Consider the following 25,462-nt stretch of genomic DNA (forward strand, 5'->3'; position numbering starts at 1 on the left):
TAAGCTTCGCATAATACTTACCACCTTCAGGTTGATTACTGGAGCTGTTAACATTCAATCATAAATGTGTGCAAATGTATGTAATAAAGTTTTTTAAAAATGTGCAGCCGCAGCATTGTTCTAATCGCTTTGCAAACATTGCCTCAGAGGAATAAAAACCGCATCACGCTTAGATCCAATTTGTGCTCCACTCACCAATTACTTTCACGGTCCACTTCCCATCTAATACAGAAAGGCCAGATTATCCGCTGGATGTCTGGGTCCTGCACACCCTAATTACAAACACAAATTGGAAAAACGCAACTTGTGACAAAAAATTTAGCATGCGATTTGTCCTTTTTCCAAGAAAAATATTTGCACTAATTTGCTTCGACTCTGTGTCCTCAAGGAGATACAGAAGGCCTACTTATGTAAAATATGAAGTGTTTTTCATCTTTCCATTGGTCTTGTAATCAGATAAAGCTGTAGCATCGATGTACTGTGTCTAATTGGGTTGATGTATAATTAATCCAAACTGTAGCACCAGTGTCGTTCATTACATGACTGATTAAGAGGATATACAGAAGGAAGAGACGGAACATCAGGTTATCAGATATAGTGCAATTCTTTGAAGAGCCGTGTAACTCTACAAAGCCTGGATGCTGGAAAATTAGGCTTTCAAAAAAGCCTCTGTAACCCAGTATTAACTGACTACCGTGTTTCACTTGCAGCTTGTTTTGCTCTTTCTTGCCACTGCGCAAACTCATGCAGTTTCTGCTGGCTGCACACATCTCGTCCTTGGACTCACACAGGACTCGACCAGCGAATAAGTCACGGGTGATTGATAGTTGTATAACTGAGGATCCAACCAGTAGCTTTGAGTATAAGATTAATGCATGTGAATTTGAAGGGAAATCTAATGATTTGTGTTTAATAAGGAGTCGAACTGAGAGACAGATCCAAACTAAAGAAACCAAAATGATGACACAGTGAACTTAGATGAGTTAGATGATGAACACGTCACAACTTTTCAGCAGTTTTCTTCTCCAAACCTTTAAAGTTGAAATATAAAGTTGATTTGGGACAGTAGCTAAGCACTGTTGCTTATTTGTTTTTTGTCAACCTCATGTAATCTTATGGTAAGACTTGAAGTTATCAGTCTGGTGTTTTTGATTTATTTTTCTTTCTCTTCCTTTTTACAATTTTATCGACAGAGTTTCTAGGTTTAGTCAGAGGTGTACACTGTTGGGTTCGATGGTTTCAGGCTGTCCTCTGTCATCTTTGCTGATCACGTGGTTGTGTTGGCTTCATCGGGTCATGACTGCCGTCTTGTGCTGGGGTAGTTTTCAGCTAACTGTAAGGCAGCTGGCATGAAATTGGCAGCAAGTCTGAGGATGTGGTTCTATTTTGGAAAAGGCATGAGTCACTTTTAGCTTAGAATGCATTGCTACCCTAAGTGGAGGATTTTGGGGGGTCTTTTTCAAGAGTGAGGGAAGTGGAGTGGTGGAATGTCAGATCGATTGGCATAGGATCTGCAGCATCTGGTGTGGTATCTTCAGTGATATAAATGCTGTGTTGGTGTGTTGTGGTGAAAAGAGAGCTCAGATCTATGCCCTCACCGATGATCACAAACTCTGGGTATTGACTAAAAAAATTAGATTGAGGCTAGGGCTGTGCGATATGACAAAAATCTAATATCTCGATATAAGACATTTATCGTCCTGACAACCATATAAATCACAAAAATGTAATATTTTCTGTAAATTCTGTGAATCTCGGGCAACTCGACTTGTGTTTTTCCAGCTGGGCGTCGTGTACCTGGAGTTGAGTGTTTTAACCGATGCATGGAACTATACATTTTTAGACATAAGTTGTAACGGCCACCATTTTCTTTCAAAGTTTTTTTTTTTTTTTTTTTTTTTTTTTTGCGCCTGTCCCGTTTGGCTCTTTTGCCATCAGAATTGTTGTCTAAAGGCAAAGAAAGATGCCCAACGGATTTACTTTACCAAATTGACCATCCCAGCCTTGCCGTAATGGTTCATTTGATTCACCTTTTATTGTTTATTTTATTTTCACTTACTGAATACGGGACAGACTTGACTGGGGGAAAGAAGGGGAGAAAGAAAGAGGGAAAGAGAAACAGCTGAGAAGAGGGACGGGGGAGAAGGGCAAAAAACAAAAACCAACAGAATGAGCAGAAAAAAAAAAGAAAAAAAAAAATGCATATATCAATCACCTGGATCACCTGCTGAGAAAGAAAAAAGAAAACAAGCAGAAGAGGACAAGAGTAATAGAATAAACAACATCACAATGATATATGGGAATATGACAGTAAATACTAAATATTAAACATTATTGTGCAGCACATAAGATCAACAGAACACAGTGTGCTTTGAGGTAGGAGCCAAAAAGGGTGTAGTTTGTGGGTGTGATCACCCGTGTGTACACCTGTGAGCATGGACGCGCTTGTTTTTTTTTTTTTAAAAGGTTCCTTCATGTAATGATCTGCTAGAGGGTGTGGGGGGGCCACAGCCCCGTCCTCCAGGGCATGAAGCAGGTATGGAGGAGATCAAAACTCCAGACATCCAGAGGCCCCCAGAACACAAGAGACCAAGGAAGACTAACAGAGGGGCAGCCGCGCCACTGTCCCAGAAAGAGCTGAGGAGAGTCCCAGATGAGGGCTCACTCAGCAGCCGCAGAGCAGAAGCCAGGGGGGGTTGCAGTGACGCGCCCGTGAGCTCCGCCGGCAGCCAGCCGTGCCTGAGTGACCGAGCCCCAGGCCGAGAGGCCGGGGGCACCCCACCTCCGAAGTGGCCCGAGCGAGCCCCAGGCTCCAGGCCCCGATAAGCGGCCGCCAAGGAGTGAGCCGGTGTGTACCTGGACGCCCATCCCCGGACACAAAGAACCACCAACGCACCGATGTCTGAGGGAGTCCGCCACTGGCAGGGGAAGTGGTGGTAGGGGGAGATAGGCCTCCAAACCTTGGAGGGCCTAAGATGTCCCCAGAGAGGTGGCGCCTGACACCCAACCTGACATATAGACACAGAAATACAGGCACACACATATACAAACATCCATTCCCACCCTCATGCTCTCATATGCACTTACTCCACACTCAACCAACGTGGAGACAGACATAAAGAGATGCTGTACACACGATCACACTCCCCAAGCGTACTCTACAAACCGGGTCTAGGTACCCTTGCCCCTGGAGGGGGGAACTGCACCCAGACCCAGGTGGTGTTACCCTTTTCCCTGCGGTGGGGGGAGGCAGACCGCCCCGACTCCGCAGCAGCATTTTCTTTCAAAGTTTGAGTCTAAGGTTTATTTTTTAGCACCTGCCGGCTCTTTTTTTTTTTTTTTTTTTTTTTTTTCTTCTCATCTGTAAACTCTCTGCATACTCTTTCACTTGATTCAGTTTATTTTGAAAAGTCTCAACAGGATCTTGAGCTTTATTGTGAAAGGTTTACATGGAAAACAAACAAGCGGACAGCGGAGCCACGCGATGGTTTTACTATCACTGTTGCTAACGACAACACGTAAAAACAGGCGCTTGTCGTCCATAGTGTGGTTATATTAAATATAAGAGAAAGAGAGAACTTTAAGAAATTAATATAGCCACTACAGTGACCATCAAAACGATGAAAAAATATTGCTGTAAACAGTTTATTTTATGACACCACGAAACAAACGATAGCATAATAGGAAACGATAGACGTTTTTATATCGTCATCCGATATATATCTTTATATCGAACAGCCCTAATTGAGGCTCATACCTCCTTTAGAAATAGGGAGGAGCTTGAATTGCTTATTCAAAGGTTGAGTTCAGGTAATAAAGGCATATGGTTATTGGTTGTCTCCTGGAGACCTTTTGCATCTTTAGTGGTCCTTAACCCTTTGTATTTCAACTTTTTAGGCATTATCTTTTGAAACCATAGCATAATTTTTTATCGTTATGCAGATGATACCCAGCTCTCTCCATGAACCTAGATGACACACACTATTTAGTTAAACTGCAGGAATATCTTGAAGACATAAAGACCTGGATTTCTAGAGTAGAATGGAGGCAGAGCCTTCAGTTTTCAGGCCCCTCTTCTGTGGAAGTTTAGATTTGGGAGACAGACACCCACTTTCCTTTTAAGATTAGGCTTAAAGCTTTCTTTTTTAATTTTTGTAGGGTCTACCTTACAAAATAAAGCACCTTGAGGGTGCTGTTGTTGTGATTTGGCGCTGCATAAGTAAAACTGAATTGAAGTTTATAGTGAGATCATATGATGAGATCAGGTGACTGTGAACCCCCTCTTAGTTTTGCTGCAGTAGGCCTGGGATGCTTGGGGCTTCTTCTGATGCTGATGAGTGTTTCTTCTTCACTCACCTTTTTAATTCTCTTTATGTTTATACATCACTTTGAATTCAATGATTAGTTATTGTTAAAGTGTGGCTCTCTTTTGCAATGTGTCTTTTGTCCTGTCTCTCTCCCCTCAACCTCAACCGGTCATGGGAGATGGTCTCCCTGAGCGATTATGAATATATTGTTTAAACAGTGGTATATTGGCAAAGTTTGAGCTTTAGTAAGGTGGAATCAATAGACATGGATAAGCCATGTCACCAACTAATTTTTGAAGAGCTTTTGACATCCCTTTCATTTTATGCAACTTACTTCATGTCTGCCAAACCCAAAGAAAACTTGTGATGCAATAATATTGAGAGCAAGTCACATACTGCCCAGGGCTGGAGTTACAACTGTGAGCAAGTCAAAGAGTGGATACAAAGAGCAGCAATCCTCAGTTGTTCAACAGATAGGTGCATCCTGTCACTGTATAAATTGGGTTTTGGAAACATTTTGTGAGGAAAATTTGTGAGATGTTGCAGACATCATGATAGTGACGGTGAGATGAAAGAGGAAAGGTTGTATGCTCGATAGGGTGAGGACCAAAGGGATCAGGATTTCAGGTGAAAAATTGGAAAAGACCAAAGTAATTGTTAAATGTTACATAATGAGAAATATGAGCTTGCTAATGAGAAATACCAATTGTTTTGGAGTAAAAGAAAGAAAAGATAGAAATGGGTTAGATTGCGTTAACAAAGAGGCACAAAGGGCGTCAATTCTCCACTTTCTATTACTGAATAAATCTGCTATACGGTCAACAGTGACCATTTATTTAGCAACAACTGTGATCATTACTGTGTTCATAATGACTATGTTGTTAGTTATTTGTGCCCTGTGTGTGCAGCCCGTCACATGTGAATTGCATCATAAACACTACAGCAACCTCAGAGCTGAACCACGACTGGCTTGAATTCAGAGTAATAAAGGAAAGAGCCACACTGTAGAATAGTAATTACTCAAACAATCAGGCAGGTCTGATAAAATGAATAAAAGCGTATGACTTGGCAAACCAGCTTCATGGTTAATTCAGGACTTCCTGGATGGAGTTGGAAGTTATTGGAGGATTGTTTCCCTGCGGGATAGTAAAGTGATTTGGCCGTACTCTGCAGATGTCGGTCATATAGAAGAGATAACGGCTGTCCGCCGCAGGATGGATGAGATGAGGAAATTAGAGAGACGTAGACCACAGATCAGTCTATGACTAGGATGCGAATGACATTATCAAAGGAACAATGCCAAGACTGGTGAGTAGAGGAAAGATGTAGTGGTTTCATCTCCATTTCTCTTCTAGTTGCAGGAAGTCCAAGATCATATTCAACCATTTTGGAGAACAGAAGATAAAGTGGCATCTTAGTTATTGTCAGAACAGGCAGGAAGTGATCACATGACCCTGGGAGGTCAGTTTGGCCTCTATCATAGAACAGCATCAGCTATTGACACACGGCAGTAATGACCTACCTTAGGGCTGGAAGCTTCACACAGAGTAATGATGACCCATTCCTGCCTGCAAGCTACTGCTTCCCTTCTCATCGATGCAATTACTGCACTGAGGCACGGCTGGTCATAGTCTCTTCATCTTTGCCCCCATGGCAAAGAGGAAGATCAGTTCCCTGCAGTGGCTTTTACCACTGGTCTTACAGCCAGAAATAACACTAAGACAGTGACTGTGTAAAAACTGTAAAGCTAACTGGTTAATCTGTAGCAGTCTGTAGAGGGATATCAGGTGTATTCTGTACACAGGTCGTCATGATGCATTAATTACTGTTGATGTTCATGTGCGTGTTTAGCCCCTCACCAGTGAAAAGTGAGATGACAAAGGAGGTAATTTCCTCTTTCTCTCAAGCTGGTGTTTAATTGTGTGAGCTACAGTATAGGTGATGGGGCGGGGGGTGGTGTCTTTGTGTGTGTGTGTGGGGGGGGTGGTGTCTACTGGTAGGAAGGAGTCTGTGTGAGGCTTCTCCCTCCTCATTCCTTCTGACAAAGACTTTAATTCACCGTAATTATACAGATGGATTGAAATATACAGCAAGACAGGGAATCACTCCAATTATGCAGAGTTGATTAAAACTTGGACCCCATGCCAGGGTACTGCAGGAGCATGGGAGGAGTCAAGATGTGCACCACTGAAACACTGAACACATAATACCAGTTAACATCTGCAGCAAAAGGACCAAAACACTGAATATTATTTCTGTAGCGCTTGTAAGACAGATGTGTTTTGTTTTTTTTCTCTATACAACAAAGCTGAACATTAACAGTTTGATGGTGTGGCGCATGGACACAAACATTCCTGGTCTGGAATGAAGGCAGAATTCTTATAAAGAAGTCTCTTTACTTTCTAATGAAGATGGATCCATGCTATTCATTTACTGTCAACTGCACACTCTGTGCAGCACAGCACATCTCTTGCATTGTGTCATTGCATATAGCTACAGTATTGACAGACAGAAGTGGAGAAAGTCCTTAGCATCTAGAGGCCATGGCCAGCGAAGGAGAACGAGGAGGAGAAAATAGGAGGGAGGAAAAATGGAAGATGGAGAATAAGAAACAAAGAGAATGAGAGGGAGAGAGAGAGAGATCACAAATGGGGAGGGATGGAGTGAAAAGGGCAAGACATTTGTCACCCTCTCCTACAAGACCATAGGAAGAAAGAACAATATCATTAATCTCCTGACATTTCAATATTGTATTAACCTTTCTAGTGGAATTCTGTGTGCTCATTAGTCTTTTTTTTTGAGAGAGAGAAAAATAATAATCGATAGAACAAGCTCTGGACACGATTTAGAAATACACTGCAGTCAAATAACATCTAACCTTAAGCCAGTCACATGCTTTTGCCCTGTCTTTAGCAATCTAGGTCTTTGTCTACATGAAATTAATTGGTTAAAATACAAACATATCAAGTAAAAGATACATTTAGGTGAAAGGTTGCTCTCTCAAGTAGGTTACAGTCATAAAAGAGAAAGAATGGCCTGGCTGTAAAACAACAGCTTAAGATGGCAACATAAGCACTTCAGCCATCTTATGTGAGGAGGAAAAAAAGCCCCAAGGCCACACAAAGCATGATGTCTCACCTCCACCATGCAGTCTGTCAGCAATGGAGAGAGAGAGAGAAAGAGAGCGAGGGAGAGAGAGGGCTGATTCTAAAGGTGCCTAAAGCCTTTAAATTCCACCAACATGATCCTCCCCTCCCTGTAACACCTCCACTGCCCACTCACCCTTGTCCTCACCTTCCATCTATCAATGCCTGGAGAACACCCGCCATTCAAGTACCCAACACTCCCTAGGTCATTTGACTAAGAAAACACTCTAATTTATTCACATTATGTGCCCTTGGTGAACATCAAACACTGCCAGACCTTTTGTCTGTCATCATTTACTTTTGGCCTCCATGATTGGTCATGTCAGTGTTTTGCTGAACGTGTTCGGTGATGCTGTTATGGAAACATGTGCCTTTTTGAGCACTGTGATTGTCTGTTTGTGTTGGGCATTCAAAGCCCAGAGGAAAAGTCACACGGGTTCAAGGTTATTTCCAGTACTGTTAATTATAGGTCTAACAAACACCTTGACTAAGACTAAAGGTCTTTCAGTGGGATTGTTTGACTTCACCGGGAAATGAGTGGGAGGTAGATTCACACGCCTACTATGTATATAAGGATTTTAATTTGTTTACTTTTTCATAATGTCGCAGAAAAGAATCATATTAGTAAAAGTAGTGTATTAGGCAGGAACCTGAGTTACAATCTATAAAGGACCAAGGAGCGCATGTAAAGATTGCTCTACAATCTCTGAGTTATCTCTCTTTAATAATGCAGGTTGTATTAGGTCAATGCAGACCCAGTGTTGCAAATCAATTATTTGGACTGCTGTGTGGCAAAATGGGATTTACATGACTGTTGCATCAATGTGATTAAGCACCTTGGCATGTATTTAATTTACTGCATTAGCACAAAATCAGCCATTGTAGTATTATTGTTAAATCCATTTCCAAAGAACAGTTAATTCGTCAAATGATGGGCAGCTACCCAAAGATTGGTTTAATCTGTTGTTCAATTGAAAACAAATGTATTCAGTAGATTAAAAAAAAAAAAAAAAATGGAGTTCAGTAGAATGCAGTCATGGAGTGAATTTTCACTCTTATCTTTAGTCTTCTAGAAATGCCATATGAAGTATAACATGTGATTTTTTTTTTTTTTTTTTTTTAATGCATAGCAGTAACTGTACATCATCTCATGTGTTAGAGAAACTTTAAATGTGTTGAATGTTTTTGTAAAACCAAAAAATTCTGTGTGTGGTCTTGGGTATATGGCGTTCAGAGTCAGGTGAAAGTGAGTGTGGTGGAGTTTTCTGGTGTTATTAAAGTAAGGTTATGTCACCAGCAGCATAGAATGGTCTTTATGCAGTGATCACGGGTAGTCATTATTATGTGAAATGCTGTGTGGGTGCAGGCCATTTCAAATAAAATGACAGTAATCCAAATTATTATTATTATATAATATTAATAACTAAATTTTTATCTTTTCATCTAATTTCATTTCTAACTTATCTTTCATTAATATTCTCTAACGTTTTTGAAAAAATGGGTGATGTGTGTGATGCTCTAAGGCACTAATGTTAGTCTTGAGGGAATGGGTTATAAATCATTCACATACTTAAAAAGAAAAAAAAAACTTTCTTTCTCCCTCTCTCATCCACACCACTAGGATTTACAGTAATATCAGAGTGTCATTTGGACTGGAGAAATGTAGTCAGATGGCAATAAGGAGGGAAGATAGTCAGAACTGAGGAAATTGTTGCCGCCTTATTACTTTTAGTACATTGCAGACACTGAGAAATCCCACAGGCAAATGGGAACCATGAAGACATCACTAGGAAAGCTGCAACCACCAAATACCTGGAGAGACTAAGGCCAGTCTTGAGGAGTCAGGTGAATGAAAAGAACAAGAAGAACAATCAACACCTACGTCCTGAGAGTCATTCAATACCCTGCTGGGATAATCAGCTGACCAAAGGATGAAATAGGAGGCAGTGACATCAAGACAAGAAAGTTCATTATTGTGCAGGGTTTTACCCCAAATCCAGCACCCTGAGACTGTATGTTAAGTGGAAGAAAGAAGGCCAATGACTAGCCGGTGTTTCTCAGGATGAAACAAAGATCCATGCACTTCAAGCAATCTGTTCATACAAGAACTTTTTTTTTATGCTCAAGTGCTAACATTGACACATTTACACTCTTTTGGATGCATCGGAGAGCAACTTGGGGCTAGTATCTTGCCAAAAGGTATATGGCATGCAAACTGGAGCAGCCAGGGATTGAACCACCAACATACCGATTAGATTAGATCAGATGACCTGCTCTACCTCCTAAACTATAGCCACACATTGTCTGGACCTTGTTTTCTGCATATTGATTAATGGAACTGAAAACAAGTAATTATACGTCCTCTTTTGACTGATGTGCCTGTAATTGGTTGACCTAGCCTCCTCTTCTAACATTGCTTCTGTAGAGATATCAAAGTGGTGATTATAAGGCATGTCTTATAGCTCACAAATACTACCAGCTGGCATTCGATCTAAAATAACCCATCTTTGTGCAAGTGTTTGGGTTTTTTTGCTTAAATAACAACACTTTTTTAATCTTCCTTTTTTAAATCTTTATTATATATATGTAAACATCACTGAGCCAACAACTGTTTAATAATTATAACAAGCACTTTGATAAAGTCCATGATTCACTGGTAGTGTTAAATGCTAGATTTTGAGATCAACTTACGGATGCAAAGCAGAGAAAAAGCTGAGGGAAGAAAGATTCCAGGGGACAGCATGAGGAGGCTATATTCCTCTGGGTTAATTGTGCAGACCCGTCAGCACTAAATAAGGATGGTTAGAATGACTGGCTAAGTGACAAATGGATGTACAAATCATCCAGATTACTTCTTGGTTATTAAAAAAAAAAAAAAATGCACAACTTGGATTTGGCAGGCTTCCACGGTTCCTCTCTCATTACGCCTGGCAGTCTCACACTGACGGCCATCCTTTACAATAACTCTCATCAGTTTAGTTTTCACAAGTTTCACGAGCTTAAGAGTTTAACACTGATTATAAACAACTCTTTTTGTAATGGCATGTAATTGTGATGAGCTGGTTGGTAAGACTGTTAAACCTAAATGAGTTTTGATTGATTGTCTGAAGAGATGGCGTTTGACCTGCAGCTGTAGTGTAAATGGCTGTGGAGAGGTGCTGGTAAGCCGTCTAAACGCTGCGCACCTGTGATGATGGGTTCCTCGCTGGTGTTTTCACAGAGGGTAGTGACAGTATAAGATGAGTTGTCAGACAGAGCACAGCTGTTCACTTAATTACCTTCTAGTATGGGAAGGAGGTTAATGAAGCAGTTTTGCGATCAGAAATGGGAGACAGCCTGAATGTGCACAAAAGAAATTAGTTTTTGGCTGCTGGGAAAGCAACAGCAGTTTAAATTATTGATTGCAAAAAGTGAAACACTGAAGGCACAAAGATGGGAATTTAAAGGAGGGGTGAGGTTAGTGTGCTTATATTCCTGTATAGAGTCACAGGAAGCAATGTAATGCATGCAATAGAGTACTGAGAAGGAATTGCCTTCTGCAAATTAATCATTCACTTGTTCTCTTCAAAGTTAGGCAAAGGCAGTGAACCCAATGGCTGGTATTTTGCAATCCTTAGAACTTGTAAAAATTGCTTAGATTTGTTTTGTAATCTCTTCATTGCAGTCACCATAGACTGCTTATAAAAGATGGTTGTAGTCACAATAAAATGACCTAATAGTTAATAGTTCTGTTGTTAAGTTTTGAGCTCAGTGTTTTCGCCTTTACAATGTCGGTGTTTTGAAACCATATGTGTCTCGAGCGAGGGGTGGATCCACACAATCTCTTCTTAATGATATGTGATTGATTAATCATTAGGTAATGACTCTGGGTAATCCTCTTTCTGACTTTCAGAATGACCAATAATTTAGAAAATGTTAAATTTTGATTCATTATGACCTGAAACTACTGACTGACTTAGTAAACCATTATGACTTTATTGAGGCCAAAAAGCAGGCGAGCACAAGAACTCGGACTTCTGAGCAACTCTTTGCAACCAGGGGAGTCGCCACCTGTTGGCAGTTAAAAAGACTGCAGGTTGAGGGGACTGAGGTTGATTTAACTTTTTAAACTCAAAAGTTCTGACCCTCCTCTTTTACTGTTTATGCCTTGAATCCAGTGCCCAACTGCCTTAATACTGTATTTTTTCAATAGATCTTCTGCTCCTCTTACTGGGAAATATTTTGATTGCGTAGCAGTATGTGAGAAGTTGAAACTTGTTTACTGGTCCTGTGGTGCAAATTAAGACTTTTGCAGATGAGTTTGAGTTTCTCAGTCACTATCATTTTGTATTTTGTGGTTCCCTTGTCAGCCTTGAATCTCACCAGGTGTGCAGTATGGCGTTATTTTTGTGCCACTATTCTGAGCGCATGTAAAAAAAAGTTTGTAGGTGCAAGTGTTGTATTTTGAGGAGAAATTGATTTTGATCGAAGAAAAGCTGAATTTGAGTGAACAAAAGTCATTCCAGCGTGCAAAAAAATGTATTTCAGTGTTTGCTGTTGGTCTCCAATCAGCTTGAAATGACGAAATGCAATATCCCAGAATCCATTTCGTCCAAAACTCAAACGAGGCAGTGGCGGAGGAACACAGAGTGGCGGAGTTTGAAATATTACTCTTTCTGGGTCACAAAATAAACTTTTAAGATATTTTCATGCGAGAATGGTGCTGGTGTAAACTTCTAATATCTGCTCGATTCATCAAGACATCACATATTTGCATAAGTGCTCTAATGTTTTCGGAGATGCTTGTTACCCACCAGCTGACCGGGTGGTCACTCAGGTTAAACATAATATATAAGGCTGAACTGACAAAAAAATCACAGACTACACCACCAGGTATTCTAGGAAAAACCACAAAGCCTTTGAACTAAAACAAACGCTGTTGTAACAGTGATGTACACTGTCTTGTTGATATATATGTATGATTTGTATCACCTTCATGTTTCCAAACCGATATCATGAGCAGCAGCTTTTACAGCTGTGGCTCCAGCCAACATCAGCTGATACTAGAAATTAATTTTAAATAAATTATAACAACAGCTTATCAAGCTTGAACGTGCTGCTGTTGTTGTTTAGCGCAACATCCGCTGGTTTCCTGTTTCTGGCGCAAAGTGGGAGATAAACAAACAAGAGAGATGATCAGCTGATCATTGATCAGTTTCATGATTGAAGTAGCAACAGGAGAGGGAGGGGGAGAGAATGAGGGGAGAAGAGGCAGCTGTGCAACGTAAAGACAGAATAACTCCAGCGTTGTCTTTTTTTCATTCTAGCTAAAGTACGGGACTCTTTTTTTTTCCTTCAATACGAATGTATTGTAATTGGTCCAGCCCAGAGTTGATCATGACCAATTGGCTAATCCACCACCTTTCATTGTTTATACCGTTACAAAAACAAACAAACATAAAAATGAAAAATCATCATCGGCCCACCGGGCAAATGTCCGGTATGCCCAATGGCCAGTCCAGCTATGCGGTCAGCTGGTGGGTAACAGGCATCTCCGAAAACGTTAGAGCACTTATGGAAATATGTGATTTCTTGATAAATCGAGCAGGTATTTGAAGTTTACACAGCTACATTCTCGCATGAAAATATCTTAAAAGTTTATTTTGTGACTCAGAAAGAGTAATATTTCAAACTCCGCCACTCTGTGTTCCCCCGCCACTGCCTCGATTGAGTTTTGGACGAAATGGATTCTGGGATATTGCATTTCGTCATTTCAAGCTGATTGGCAGTTCTGGTCTCCAATCAGATTTTTTTTTTGCATCCAAGTCTGTGATTGGCTGGTTTTGTGGCACAAATATAACGGTGTAGAGAAAGAGTTGAGTGCGCACGGGCAGAAATGTTGAGAGCGCCAGCAACACATTGTGAGCGAACGCAAATGCAAAAACTGAGCGAGAGGGGCTGCTAGTGTGTGTGTGTGTGTGTGTGTGTGTGTGTGTGTGTATGGATAATAGCAAACACTGAAATAAATTTTTTGCACGCAGGAATGAATGTTGTTCCCTCAAATTCAGCTTTTCTTCGCTCAAAATAAATTTCTCCTCAAAATACAACACTTGGACCTACAAACTTTTTTTACGTGCGCTCAGAATAGTGGCACAAAAATAACGCTGTAGTGCAGCATATTGTTTTGGCTGTGGTGTGCCTGTTGGAGTTGCTTGTGCCCTCTCAAGACAATAATTACAATTTCACTAGATGCACTTCAGTGTCCCAGAAGTGCTTTCCACTCACCAAAAAACACTGGAGCAAGTCTATTTTTGATGGAAGTTGAATTAAGCTGTAGAGAGGAGAAAGTCCGACAAACACCGCAACCGATTTGATTCTGTGGCTGCCTTGTGATTTACAATAGCAAATTAGTTTGGAGCTTCTTAGTCAGATCCATCCTGCCCTTTTGATGTCACAAACCAATAGGTGATCAGCCAGTTAATGGCAGCCCAGGCTCACCTGAAATTTGGTGAAGTCGCCGCTGAATCGGGGAATTACCTACAACCGTTACCTTTTACAGTTTAACCCTATGTGGCTCCATAGTGCAGTGGTTTACACATTTTCCTAACAAGAAGAAATATCCCCAGTTTGTTCCTGGGAGCTACCGGTGCTGTGGTGAACCCTGTGATTGGGGAACAGAAAGTAGCTTTCTCTCTTATCAATTGCTACCATGCAAAAGCTTTGATGTCCTCCTAATTATACTTTTATAGTATAGAAATATTTAATTCAGTAATATAGAAATTCTAATGTAGTTATTTTACTGGTAAAACTTTTTATTTTATAAGCTTGGAACTGATTATATTTTTGCAGTCAGTAAAGGCTGCAACTAGCAGTTAAAATATTTTTTATTGTCAACCAATCTGCAACCTGTTTTTGATTAATGGGGTCATTATTTGTTTGTCCAAAAGCTCAATAGGTCCTTTTTGGCCAGACAGTAGAAAGAAATAGGGCCAAAATATACAACATAGAATTATTTCAGATGCACATATATGCACACAGGTTGAGTAACTGTAAGGACCAGACCAGAGACAGTTCACCCTCATTGTGCATATTCATGTCATTATGGGGTGAATAACCCTGGCTGCCCAGGTATCCACTTAAGATCTTTAATCACCTGCACTTCGTTGTGAGAACAGGACACACCTCTGCTCATTAAAATGATGGATGGAGGCATGAGGGGATGCTCTCTCCTGTTCCAAATTTGTTCTTATTTAGAAAGGTGCTTATTAAAGAACACCTGGGGGAATGAGGGGGGAAGGGATCTCCGAGAGCTGAGGTGGTGGAGGTGGTGGTTGAGGAGCGAATCACCTATTCTGAGGGTATAGCTGCAATTATATTGTTGCTAAGTAATACAGATATCTTTCACATTTTAATTTATATGTGTAAATGTTAAATGCCAAACAAACTATGTTCTCTTATTTTTAAAGAAAAAAAGTACAATTTTATTTAAAAAAAATTTAAAAATGCAAAAAGAAAAAAAAAATCAACATATTCATAAATGGTAAAAAAAAAAAATTAAAATTACTGCAATAGTAGATGCAAAATCCTGCTTCTCAGCTAGAGGCATACGTCTCTTGATGGTACAGCATGTTGAGGTGGGCAGCACTACTCATTAGCTTGTAAAAACAGGACTTAATTCCAGTTCTTTGAGGTTCATGAGGGAGTACAAAGGGGAGGAATCATCTCTATTTCTTCATCACTGCTGTTTGAATAAGCCAGTCAGACAGTGCTTGACATTAAAGACTCCCATAGGCCAGGTTATTGCCTCTTTGAGAACAAGCAGTAGGCAGGTTAGATGTAATAAACTGGAACAAATGTATTTCCGTCTCCAATTAGGATAAGTCGCTGTCTAGAGTCCCTCTGTGGTGCCAGTGTCATTTCCTGATTCTTTTTATGGATATTTTGTTTTGTTACATCAGCAGCCACCCCATCACCGAGTGAGTGACGAAAAGGGATGAGTACTGTATTCACTCTCTTATGTAACCTCATTGAATTCTCCTTACACCTAATTGGCAGCAATCTAGGCCTGTCAAATTGAATATAATCCCTTTGCTGTTGGTTTTAGCTTCCCTCTATGGTTCCAAATGCCTTTACTGAATGACATGGCATGCTGATATTGTGAGTAATGGAGAACACTAATGGAATTGGCATTAGGTAATACATTTGAATAGCTACAGTACAGAACAGAAATGGCTATTTAGCGACTGAGCCAAGAATATTGATAGTTCCCTCCTTGATGGTGTTGTTGAAGTACATTGTATACTTTTGGTTGAGGTCAGCTCATATTAGTTCTCATTAAAAGTGTTTAATGTAGCTGATGCAATTACACTTGGGTTATTATGATCAATTACATTTATGGTAAATATATCATTAAAATAAATGTGTGCCTTTTATGAATAATTTATTACACCAGCAGAAATAGTTTTGTATACTTCGCACACATTATTGATTAGTCAGAAATGGGAAATTAATAGAAATCCTGTTTATGTTTTTGAAAAGTGCTAAAAACGAATTGAACATCTCATTGCTTATGTTGTGCAATACTCTAGAAAATGCTCTGGAAATCCTGACAACGTTTTGGGGGGGGGTTGGCAGTGGGGGGTGTCAGCTATATGCAACTGAGAGATCAAAGTGGAAAGTGGATCACATTTTGCACATTATTTTAGTTTCTTATTTTGAAAAGTTAAAATGTTGGCTGTATTTAGCAGCCTGGGAGTTATCCAGTGTTTAGTAATGCAAAAATAATATAAATGATTAAAAGCTGCATATTGTCAACATGCTTTACTCTGTTTATAAGTCTGTGGTATTAGAGTTGCACAACATGTCCTCAAAATTCTGTTCCGATATTTGGAAAAATGTTGGCTCATGTTCCTGATGATGCAGTGAAAAAAAATTGTTTATCTGCATTTATAAGTTATTTTATCTTTTTGGTTTTAAGTAAAACCGTAAAGAAACCCTTTAGTTTAACAGTCACTAAAGTAACTTAACCTTTCTAACTTGTCAGGAGCTGCACAATATTGTCACATTATAAGACTGAAAAGTATTTTCCATCTAGGATCTAGTCAGGAAGGGTTGTCTCATTGTTTTGTGCACTATAGGAACAATATTGTGATATGATGCAAAAACTTGCAAATGACTCCAAATGATTTGATGTAGCACAGACCTGTTACAGTATAAAAGGCTAAAACTGCCATTTAGATATTTGACCCAATAGTGACAAAATGCTTGCTGCAGACGTGCAGAGAGTATCACAGTTTTTCAGTTCTTACTGCCAGCAGCAGCTCCTTTTGTGCCGTGATGAAAGATGTGTGCGCAGGTGGGCAGCTTATAAAAACTTGGTTCTGTGTTCCCTTAACGGTGATGTGTGTTGGTACACAATACTGTTTCTTAGTGTGTTTCTTACTTGCAGACAAGAAAATGGAGGCAGCTTCTTAGTAGTGATGTGCAGATTGATACTGAAATATCGATTCCTCCGATACCAGTCATTTATCTTCTAGAATCGATTCTCATAATAAAATATAGATATTTTAGTAATTTAGGGTAGATTTGTAGTTTATCATTAACAGGAACACAGTGGAAAGAAACTATATCATTCAGATTGTCTACATTGGAAGGAACTACTTCCTCTTCCGCCTTTCATAATCATATGTGACTGTGTAAATGTGTCGCTGCCCCGAGTGCGCACTCACAACAATGACTGATCGTAAATGGAGTCATGTGCGGACGTATTTTACCTCCACAAACAGCCGAGTTGTGGTTTGCGATACAGGTGGCAAGACAGTGAGGTGTTGTGGCAACACCACTAACCTCGTCAAATACCTCAGAGTAAATCATATCACAGAATATGATGAGCTTATGTTGAAGCGAACTGAAGAGGAGGAGAGGGACAGATGCTGCTAGGGCGAGACAGACGTCTCTCACGGAGTCCTTTAGTACCGCAGGCAGGAAACGTGTTCAAATAGCACACAGCTTCAGTTTTTGAATTTCTATATGATAATTCTGCATTGTCAAGCGATAAGAACAAGTAGTCTAATGTCCTGTTATCATTATGAAGCTATACAATAGCAATACAATAAATAAAATAATTTTTTGTACAAAGTATTGGTATCGGATCAGTATCGTCGATACCACCCTGAATTTTACTTGGTATCGGATCGGAAAGGAAATCAGTGGAATCGCACATCACTACTTCTTAGGAAAAGATAACAGAGGGCAATACATAGGTTTTTTTTTTTTTTTTTCCCCCCATTCTTATGCTGAGGGGGCATAATTGCACATAATTGAGTCTATGGTGCGATCATCTGTGTCATATTATGACATTGTCTTTTTTTTTTTTTTTCTCCCTGCCTTGTAACTGTTTCGATATGAGTTGTACAAACTTTAGCTTTGTTTGGGGTTTTTCCAAAAACACCAAACTAGGAGGCCTGGGAAAGCCTCAGGATCCCTGCAGGAGTTGGAAAGTGTTCCTGGGAATAAATTCTGGATAAGCGGTAGAAATCTGATGGCTGGAAAGATTCTTCAGTAGGAGTGGGGTTGTGCCAAAAACACCAAAGGAAAATGGATGTTGAGTCATAGAATAACAAATTGTTGGTCTTAACCTTTTTGTGGATTTGAGCTTTAAAAAAAAAAAAGGATATAGGCTTATCCTTTCAGAAAATACTGACAAATGACCAAAGGAACATTTATAATTTGAACTTTTTTTTTTATTCATCTTTTTTTAAAGTTCTTTTTACTTTTTTGCTTTACGAAACAAATGTTTGCAGATGTCCTATGAATAAACAACAGCACCCTTTCTCCTTAAAACAGGGCTCAATCAGCCCTTTAGTATCAAGAAAAGAGACTCTTCTTGTCCAATTACAACCTCTCCAGATTCCCAAAGTGACATTTTTCCTGTATTTGACATTCATTTAAGTGCATTCGGAGTCAGCATTACCATTTCAATTAATGTGCAATAGCTGAGTTTATGGTCAATGTGAAAAGGTATTTACATTGCAGCTATGACTCACATTAACTGTTGTTGTCATCACTTGCGTCAGAACTGGAGAGGAAGACAATCACAACATAAGGAGTCTCCTTTCAAGCACAGCCTTTGTAAACGGCAATCTTTACCTACAACATCATCATCATCATCATCATCAGGATTAACTAGACTCTTTTGTCATACCTGTTTTCCTCCAGTAAGACAAAAAGGTTAATAGATAGAATGGTTTAAAATAAAGTTTAGTGATTGTGCTTTTAAAACCAAAGTAAAACAAACAACAAACATTGATGACAACACAAAACAACAGTGCATTACAAAAAAAAAAAAAAAGAAAAATATAAAAAAAAAGGAAAAATCCCAAAGTGGCACTTTCTTGGGGAAGCTAAATAATATAGCAATTTACAACATGGATGGAATTGATAAAATAATTATATTTACTGGCATAATAAAATTAGAATTTGCAAAAAATAAAACAAGGAAGACAATTTTGAGGTACCACAATGGGTAAAACAAGAAGACATCATGTATACATGTATATTTACAGACAGTCCACCTCTCTCTGCTTGCAGCTAATTTATTACAGTAACATCTCACTGTATGGGCTTTCCAAAGTTCTTTTCAAGGCAAGCTGAGTCATGTCAATATCTGGAGTAAGAGTTCACTCCATATTGCATTGGAATTAAACATAAATATACTACTGTGTATTTTGTTTTGAATGCACCATTTTATTCTTCACTCTTTCGTTTTTTCCAATGGACATATAAAATGATAAGTTAGAAAAAAAACAACATTGGTCTGTTTTCCAGATGTAAAGAAACACTACTGATGTACAGTATGAGGGCAGCCAACATGATGGTGAAATACTAAGATATTTAAAACTGTAAGAGAAACAATGGTGCTCCATTCTTGGACAAAAAATCAGAACAGTCTGTCCTTTTCCTCCTCCTTCAGCTTTCTACCATCTGGGAAAAACAAAAACATTTTGGTTAGCACAAAGGTCAGCCAATATTGACTCACTGTAGATCTGTATCTGTGTATCCCATTGTTGGAGGACAATTTAAACAAAATATTTTAAATACGAAATTATTGGCTGCAAAGGATTTTGATTCTTTGCAATCGATAACTTATTAAAGTCATAGACATCACCAAAAGCCGTTTTGTTCAGCCAGGCCATCACTGGCCATGTAACATTTTCTGTAAATTCTGTGAATCTCGGGCAGCTCGACTTGCGGGAAGTGTTTCCAGCTGCACGTCCTTTACCCGGAGTCGAGTGTTTTAACTGATGCATGAAACGATACATTTTTAGACATAAGTTGTAATGGCCGCCGTTTTCTTTGTGAGTATTTATTACACGGCGTGCTGCGGGGAAAAGCCTGTTCTAACGTTTGAGTCTAAGGTTTATTTTTTAGCACCTGGCAGCTCTGTTTTTACTTCTCATCCGTTAATAATCTGCTCTTTCACGTGATTTTTATTGTGAAAGGTTTATGTGGAACATAAACAAGCGGACACACGATGCTGTTACTGTCGTTGTTGCTGATGACAACGCATAAAAACAGGCGCTTGTCCGTCCATAATGTGGTTATATTAAATATAAGAGAAAGAGAGAACTTTAAGAAATTAATATAGCCACTACAGTGACCATCAAAACGGTGAAAAAATATTGCCGTAAACAGTTTATTTTGTGACACCACGAAACAAACGATAGACGTTTTTATATCGTCATCCGATATATATCGTTATATCGAGCAGCCCTAGTTTGGCTCATTACCAGTTTGGACTGTGAAGTGTTGTCTGTTGGCTGAACCTGAGCTGAGAGTATATCCCTGTACAGAATGAATCCATCTACTTCTATCAGCAGTCGCATCATAAATAAACGCTAGTGACCCAGTTTCATTGGCAGCTGTACGTACCCATTTTTTGCTGTGTTTTTGATCAGGAACTGTTGCAATCCTACTAATTACTTTTCTTTTCACGCCATTCTGGTACAAGATAATTTTGGTTTTGGTTTTTGTTTTTTGGTTTTCTGTTTTGTTTTCTTCTTTTTGTCCAGAAGAACTGTGCTCTTTTATGTGATATGTCTACCTCCTTAAGACTAGCTAACTATTGCATAGGGTTTTTCCTAACCAAGGAAAGAATTTTGTGGTCATTCACTTCAGGTGTTTTCATTGGTCTTTCAGGCCTTTTGGTATTGCTGAGCTGCCTAGTGCATTCCTTGTTTTTAACAATGGCCCAAATATGGATTTGGGCCATATTTGGGCCATTACTATAATTTTTGCTTTCTCTCTGATAGGTTTATTTTGTTTTTTAGCCAGTAGTGTCTTTCCCTCTTTTGCATGATGATCTTTTTTTCCTCATGTTAAGACTTATTACTGTTATTGAGACTTAACCTGCCTACTACACTATTTGTCAGTCAGTTGTCCAATTCCTTTTCAGCCTCTGAAAATTGCCAAACAACTAATGCAATATGTTTGGTAAAAATACCTTGATTTAAAATATAGAGCCGTTGAAATAAAGTTGGCTCTATACAGTCTGATGGTGTAGAGAGCCAAAAATGACAAAGATTGTGTCATTGTCCAAAAACTGTATTCAATCTCTTGCCAAGATTAACAGATGCAAACATGGGACATTGTCTTTGACATTACTCAAGTAGAATGCAGATGCCCATCATGTATATTTCAGAGAAGTAGAATCTAAGACTACCCTTTACCTCTATCTCTTCATCTCCTGGTTGGAAGGCTCCGGAGGTGTTGAGGCCCATATCTGCAGGGTTCCTTCGCCCTCCTTCTCCTCTCCGCCGGCCCCCTGAGCCCCGGGAGGACATGGAGCTGGAGGAGCTTGGGTCTCGGGGGCTGTTGACTGTAGGGAACTGTGGTCGGCTATACGGCATAATGTCTTCTGAACCTATAAACAGGGAACAATAGTTAAGAATCAAGGTGCTACCCATCGGACTGAAGAATTCCTTTATGCTGTAACTATTGTAGTACCTGCATGCTGGCGTGCTTTGTTGGTAGTGCTACTCTCATGTTTATTCCCTTTCCCTCCGTGAGCAGTCTTTTGTCTATCCTGAGCATCTTTGCGTTCAGATGAGCTGGTTCTGGGGTCCGAGTCCTCTCGGGCTCGATATCCCCCTGTTCCTCCTCTCTTGTCTCGACCTTCACCGGCTTTGGGGGAAATCACTCCCCGGCCCTCCAGAGCTACCTTGGAAGGGTGTGTAGGGGACTTGAGCACTGCTGGAGGGGGGATGGGTGGAGGTGGGAGATCTGAAAAATAAACACAGGAAGCAAAAGGACATTTAAAAACAAAAAAAACCCCACAAGAGTTTAGAAAATTGCAACAGACTGGAGAACAAGATCTGTGTACTTATGAAACTTTAGTGTGTATCATCTGTCACTCACTTGTCTCACACCTGCAAGGTGATGCACAAACACAGCTGTGATGTGTGTACATACACCCAGAGCTGCAGACATAGCGATGCTGAACGGAAACTCCTCCGAACAGACAGTAAACAGAACAGATGACATTAGAGAGGCTGAATCTGCCAGAGAGTTATGAGATTTGAGCAAGAGAGGAGGGGAGTGTGACGGTCAGCAGCTGCCTCTCTGGCCTATTCGACTTCTTCTGTCGATGAATCAATGCTGCTTGTCCTTGAGCCATTATTCATATGAGACCAGCCAGTGAGCCGCCTGGCCTCTCACACATCACACGGCTATCTAAACAAAACGCAGAGCAAAAAGCCTTGTCTGCTTGCGATCAATGGCATTTCATCGTCTAATCAGCTACCAACCTGGAGGATGGTTTTGTTGGCAGCCAGACCCATAATCCACATTGGATTAGAACGTTATTAAACATAGTGAGTGTCAGCTCTTACACTTAAGATCTCAGTGGCTACCTCACAGACTTTAAGACAAAACTGGATTAGAAGAATCAAAGATTTTTATTCTTTTTTTTTTTTTAACACACAACAAGCTAATGGGGCTGGTAATGTCTTTGCTGTGTTGTTTTAGCAGTATAGTGAAGCTTCAATACACTTTCCTGATTATCCTCCACTCCCCTTGAATACAAAAGGGATGGTCAATATCATATAGCAGAGAGGCGTCTGCAGTTTTTTAATATCTGTCTTGCTTCCCGAGTTCTGCCTCAGAGTCCGATCAATGCCACAGTCTTTGAGCTATAGCTTGCTACAACGGAGGAGCCGAGCGCCTTTTAGATTTACGAGGAAATATCGGCGAGAACAGAGCTCAGATCTGAAACTGTCTCACAGCTTGCCAAGGAGGATTAATCTGAGGGTCTGGTGGTTAATTAGGCAGGCAAGGCTGAAGCATATCGGAAGAGAAAGGAAAGGAAAGGGTTAAGTTCGGTGAGGAGGCAGACAAAGGCATCAGAGTCAAACATAATATGAATCATGGAGAGAATATAACTTCACATCAACTGTGCAAACAAAAGAAATGACTAGGTCAAAAAAGGATAAGTAGTAGGGAAGTGAGGCTGCTGAGGTGCAAGGGTAGAGGTGTTGATTTTTTTTTTTTCTGGTTAGCAGTCTTAACCTAAAGAAATTAGGACACCTCAGGGATATATAAACAAATGACAGTTATGTGTTTGCCTCTGTAAATGTAATTTGTGCCTAGAAAACAGGGTTTGTGTTTCCTTTCTTTTAAATTTCATTAAATCTTTTTTACCTATCACCTCAGAAGCAGTATTCCAAACCACAGACAGGGTATGTAGGGTGGGAGGGTGGGTGGTTGGGGGCAGGGGAGGCAATAAACCCTAAATGAAAAACAATCCATTCAGATCAAATGTAATCAGCAGGAGGACTGATAGGCAGACAGAACTGCAGAGCTGTCAGTACGCCCCCTCCTTGCTCAAACAAAGACGGAGCAGAGCAGGAGAGGAGAGTGGAGTGGGATGGAGAGATCACGCCAATGGGAGGGGCAGCGGATAGGGAGGAAGCCAGGATATAAGGATGATGGTTTTGGGGGGGGGGGGGGTTCTGCAGTGATATAGCTGGTCTGGCTCCCAGTGAGCTGGATATTAAATCTCCCTGTCAAGTGCTTCCAACACTCAAGGACACCTGACACTAAGAGGAGAGCCAGCTCTGGGACAGCACATACTGTACACACAGGAGTGACAATGTGCACACTCTCAAATACAGATAAATAATAATGAAAAAAAAAGATCTTTCCACAAGATCAAAGCCGAAAGGAAGTGGGGGAAAAACAGGTTGGTAGGCTTCTGAGTTTTAAATGATGGTGCTATAAAATGTTAATTGCTCTGTCCCTTAACAAGGTTAAAGCTTTTCCTTCTCTGTGCAGCTGTTCCAGTATTTAGCCTCTTTTTAGTTTATGTTCCACCCCTACTGAGCTAGGTGATGCTTCAGTATGAGCCACAGCACCTTGATCCATTTCATTAGTGGCTAGAGTAGAGAGACATCCTAGTGTCAGCATCTCCAAGCTGGGCAGAGCCCCCGTGAGACAACCCCCCTCAATTTCTTCCCACCATGGCCCTGGCCTCCAGCCCACCACTCGCCCGATCTGTTCAGCCCTGCCACAGATTAGGAGTGAAGCCACGTATGCATGCGCATAAACACATGAGAGAAGATGATTAAAATTCTGGCTTACAGCACACCCATACTCAGTCATTTACAGACACTCTGTCACAGATAACTGCACTTCTCCCTTCCATATCTTTACAGGAAATATAGGAGCAGCATTGATACAAACTGACCATCTGTGTACTTGTGGGATACAGCTAAACTGCTGCCACTTGTCTGTGTAAATAATGATAAGTGATAAAGAGACTGTGTGTGCCCGGATGGAGATGATAAACGTTTAATTTTCTTGATAATTGATCATTTCTAGATGCTGCATAACACACACACACACACACCATAGGCTTTAAACAAAAAAAGACCTGAAAGAAATATTCGTTAAAACAAGACTTGTATTTCTGGATGACTATTACTTGAACCTGAAATGTTTTTACTTAATTGGCAGAAAGGATTTTTACTATTTTATCTTAGTAATCTACAATATCAAATGAGCCTGTTTTAAATATAACTAGATGTAATTAAAAGATGTGTACCTTCATTGAAAACTTCACGTCTCTGGTTCGCTGGATGACCTACTGGATGTTGTTTCTGCTTTTTAGGAGGCCTCCTGTGTACAGCGGCCATACTCATGTTACTGTCTGTAGACACCGGGCTGCCAGGACGGTGACTTGATGGATTTATTTGGTATTTTCGTGCTGACAAAAGAAACAGAACAATAGTTTTTTTCCCCTCTTTTTCTTGGACAGCAAGAGAATAAAATTACTGCAGAAACATTTCCTATAAAAGTGGTCTACTTTACCCGAAGCTCCCACAACTTCTTGGCCCTGTGAATTAGGGTACTTTGCCACCCTGAGGCCTGAATACTCTGCAGCTGCAGCAACCGCTTGAGCAAAGTCGGCGTCTGTGAAGAAGGATCCATCTGATGAGCTGACTGCACTGGATCTCCCCGAAGAGACATTATCCTCTTCGGAAGCTGACCCCCATCCGTTGATCATGGAGCCCGTCACTGAGCTCTCCAGGTCCCCCATGCTGGATGCAGGCGTCTGTTCTAGCCCTCGTAGCAGCAACCTCCGCGGATGCATCTGGGGATGGTGAGGGTTTGTGTGGGGGTGGGTGTGGTGGTAGTGCATCTTAGCCACCTCTGCATCTGTCTCATCGCCGTCCTCCTCTTCCTCCAGTATGTCCTCCTCCTCCATACCATCCGTGTCCAAGGCTAACGGGGTGTTGATATACCCATATGTGTGTGAAGGAGACATGGGCCTGGGAGGGGGTGGGGGGCTCACAGCATGGCGCCTATAAAAATGAGAAGAAACTCATATCAGTATCTTATAAACTGTAGAGTTTTTTGCATCATTAAATCATAGTTACCCAGTTATGGAAAAAACAACCTAATCGTCCCATGTTTTAGCCAATTGACTACAAATGAGGTGCTTTACTGTTGATGATGCTGATGATCTTCTGATGT

The 25,462-nt window shown here is 40.4% G+C and overlaps 1 protein-coding gene and 1 long non-coding RNA gene across 9 annotated transcripts in view; one reads left to right on the top strand and one right to left on the bottom strand.

Moving 5' to 3' along the window:
- Positions 1-3,382: 3,382 nt before the first annotated feature.
- On the top strand, positions 3,383-20,083 carry LOC120737220. The gene is made up of 2 exons (XR_005696700.1): positions 3,383-3,443; positions 19,933-20,083. It is a non-coding gene; the product is annotated as an uncharacterized LOC120737220 (long non-coding RNA).
- The window catches only part of robo1 (roundabout, axon guidance receptor, homolog 1 (Drosophila)), a 197,030-nt gene continuing 190,770 nt past the window's right edge, over positions 19,203-25,462 (bottom strand). For all 8 annotated transcript variants that reach the window (XM_040037801.1, XM_040037796.1, XM_040037797.1 and 5 more), the window contains 5 exons: positions 24,797-25,290; positions 24,531-24,692; positions 21,437-21,712; positions 21,160-21,353; positions 19,203-19,414 (listed from right to left, as the gene is read on the bottom strand). In XM_040037801.1, coding sequence (XP_039893735.1) covers positions 19,400-19,414; positions 21,160-21,353; positions 21,437-21,712; positions 24,531-24,692; positions 24,797-25,290 — 1,141 coding nt within the window. In that variant the 3' untranslated portion in view covers positions 19,203-19,399. The remainder of the gene's footprint in view (positions 19,415-21,159; positions 21,354-21,436; positions 21,713-24,530; positions 24,693-24,796; positions 25,291-25,462) is intronic.

Source organism: Simochromis diagramma, unplaced genomic scaffold (genome assembly GCF_900408965.1).
Source record: "Simochromis diagramma unplaced genomic scaffold, fSimDia1.1 OVJJ01000463.1, whole genome shotgun sequence".
NCBI lineage: Eukaryota > Metazoa > Chordata > Actinopteri > Cichliformes > Cichlidae > Simochromis > Simochromis diagramma.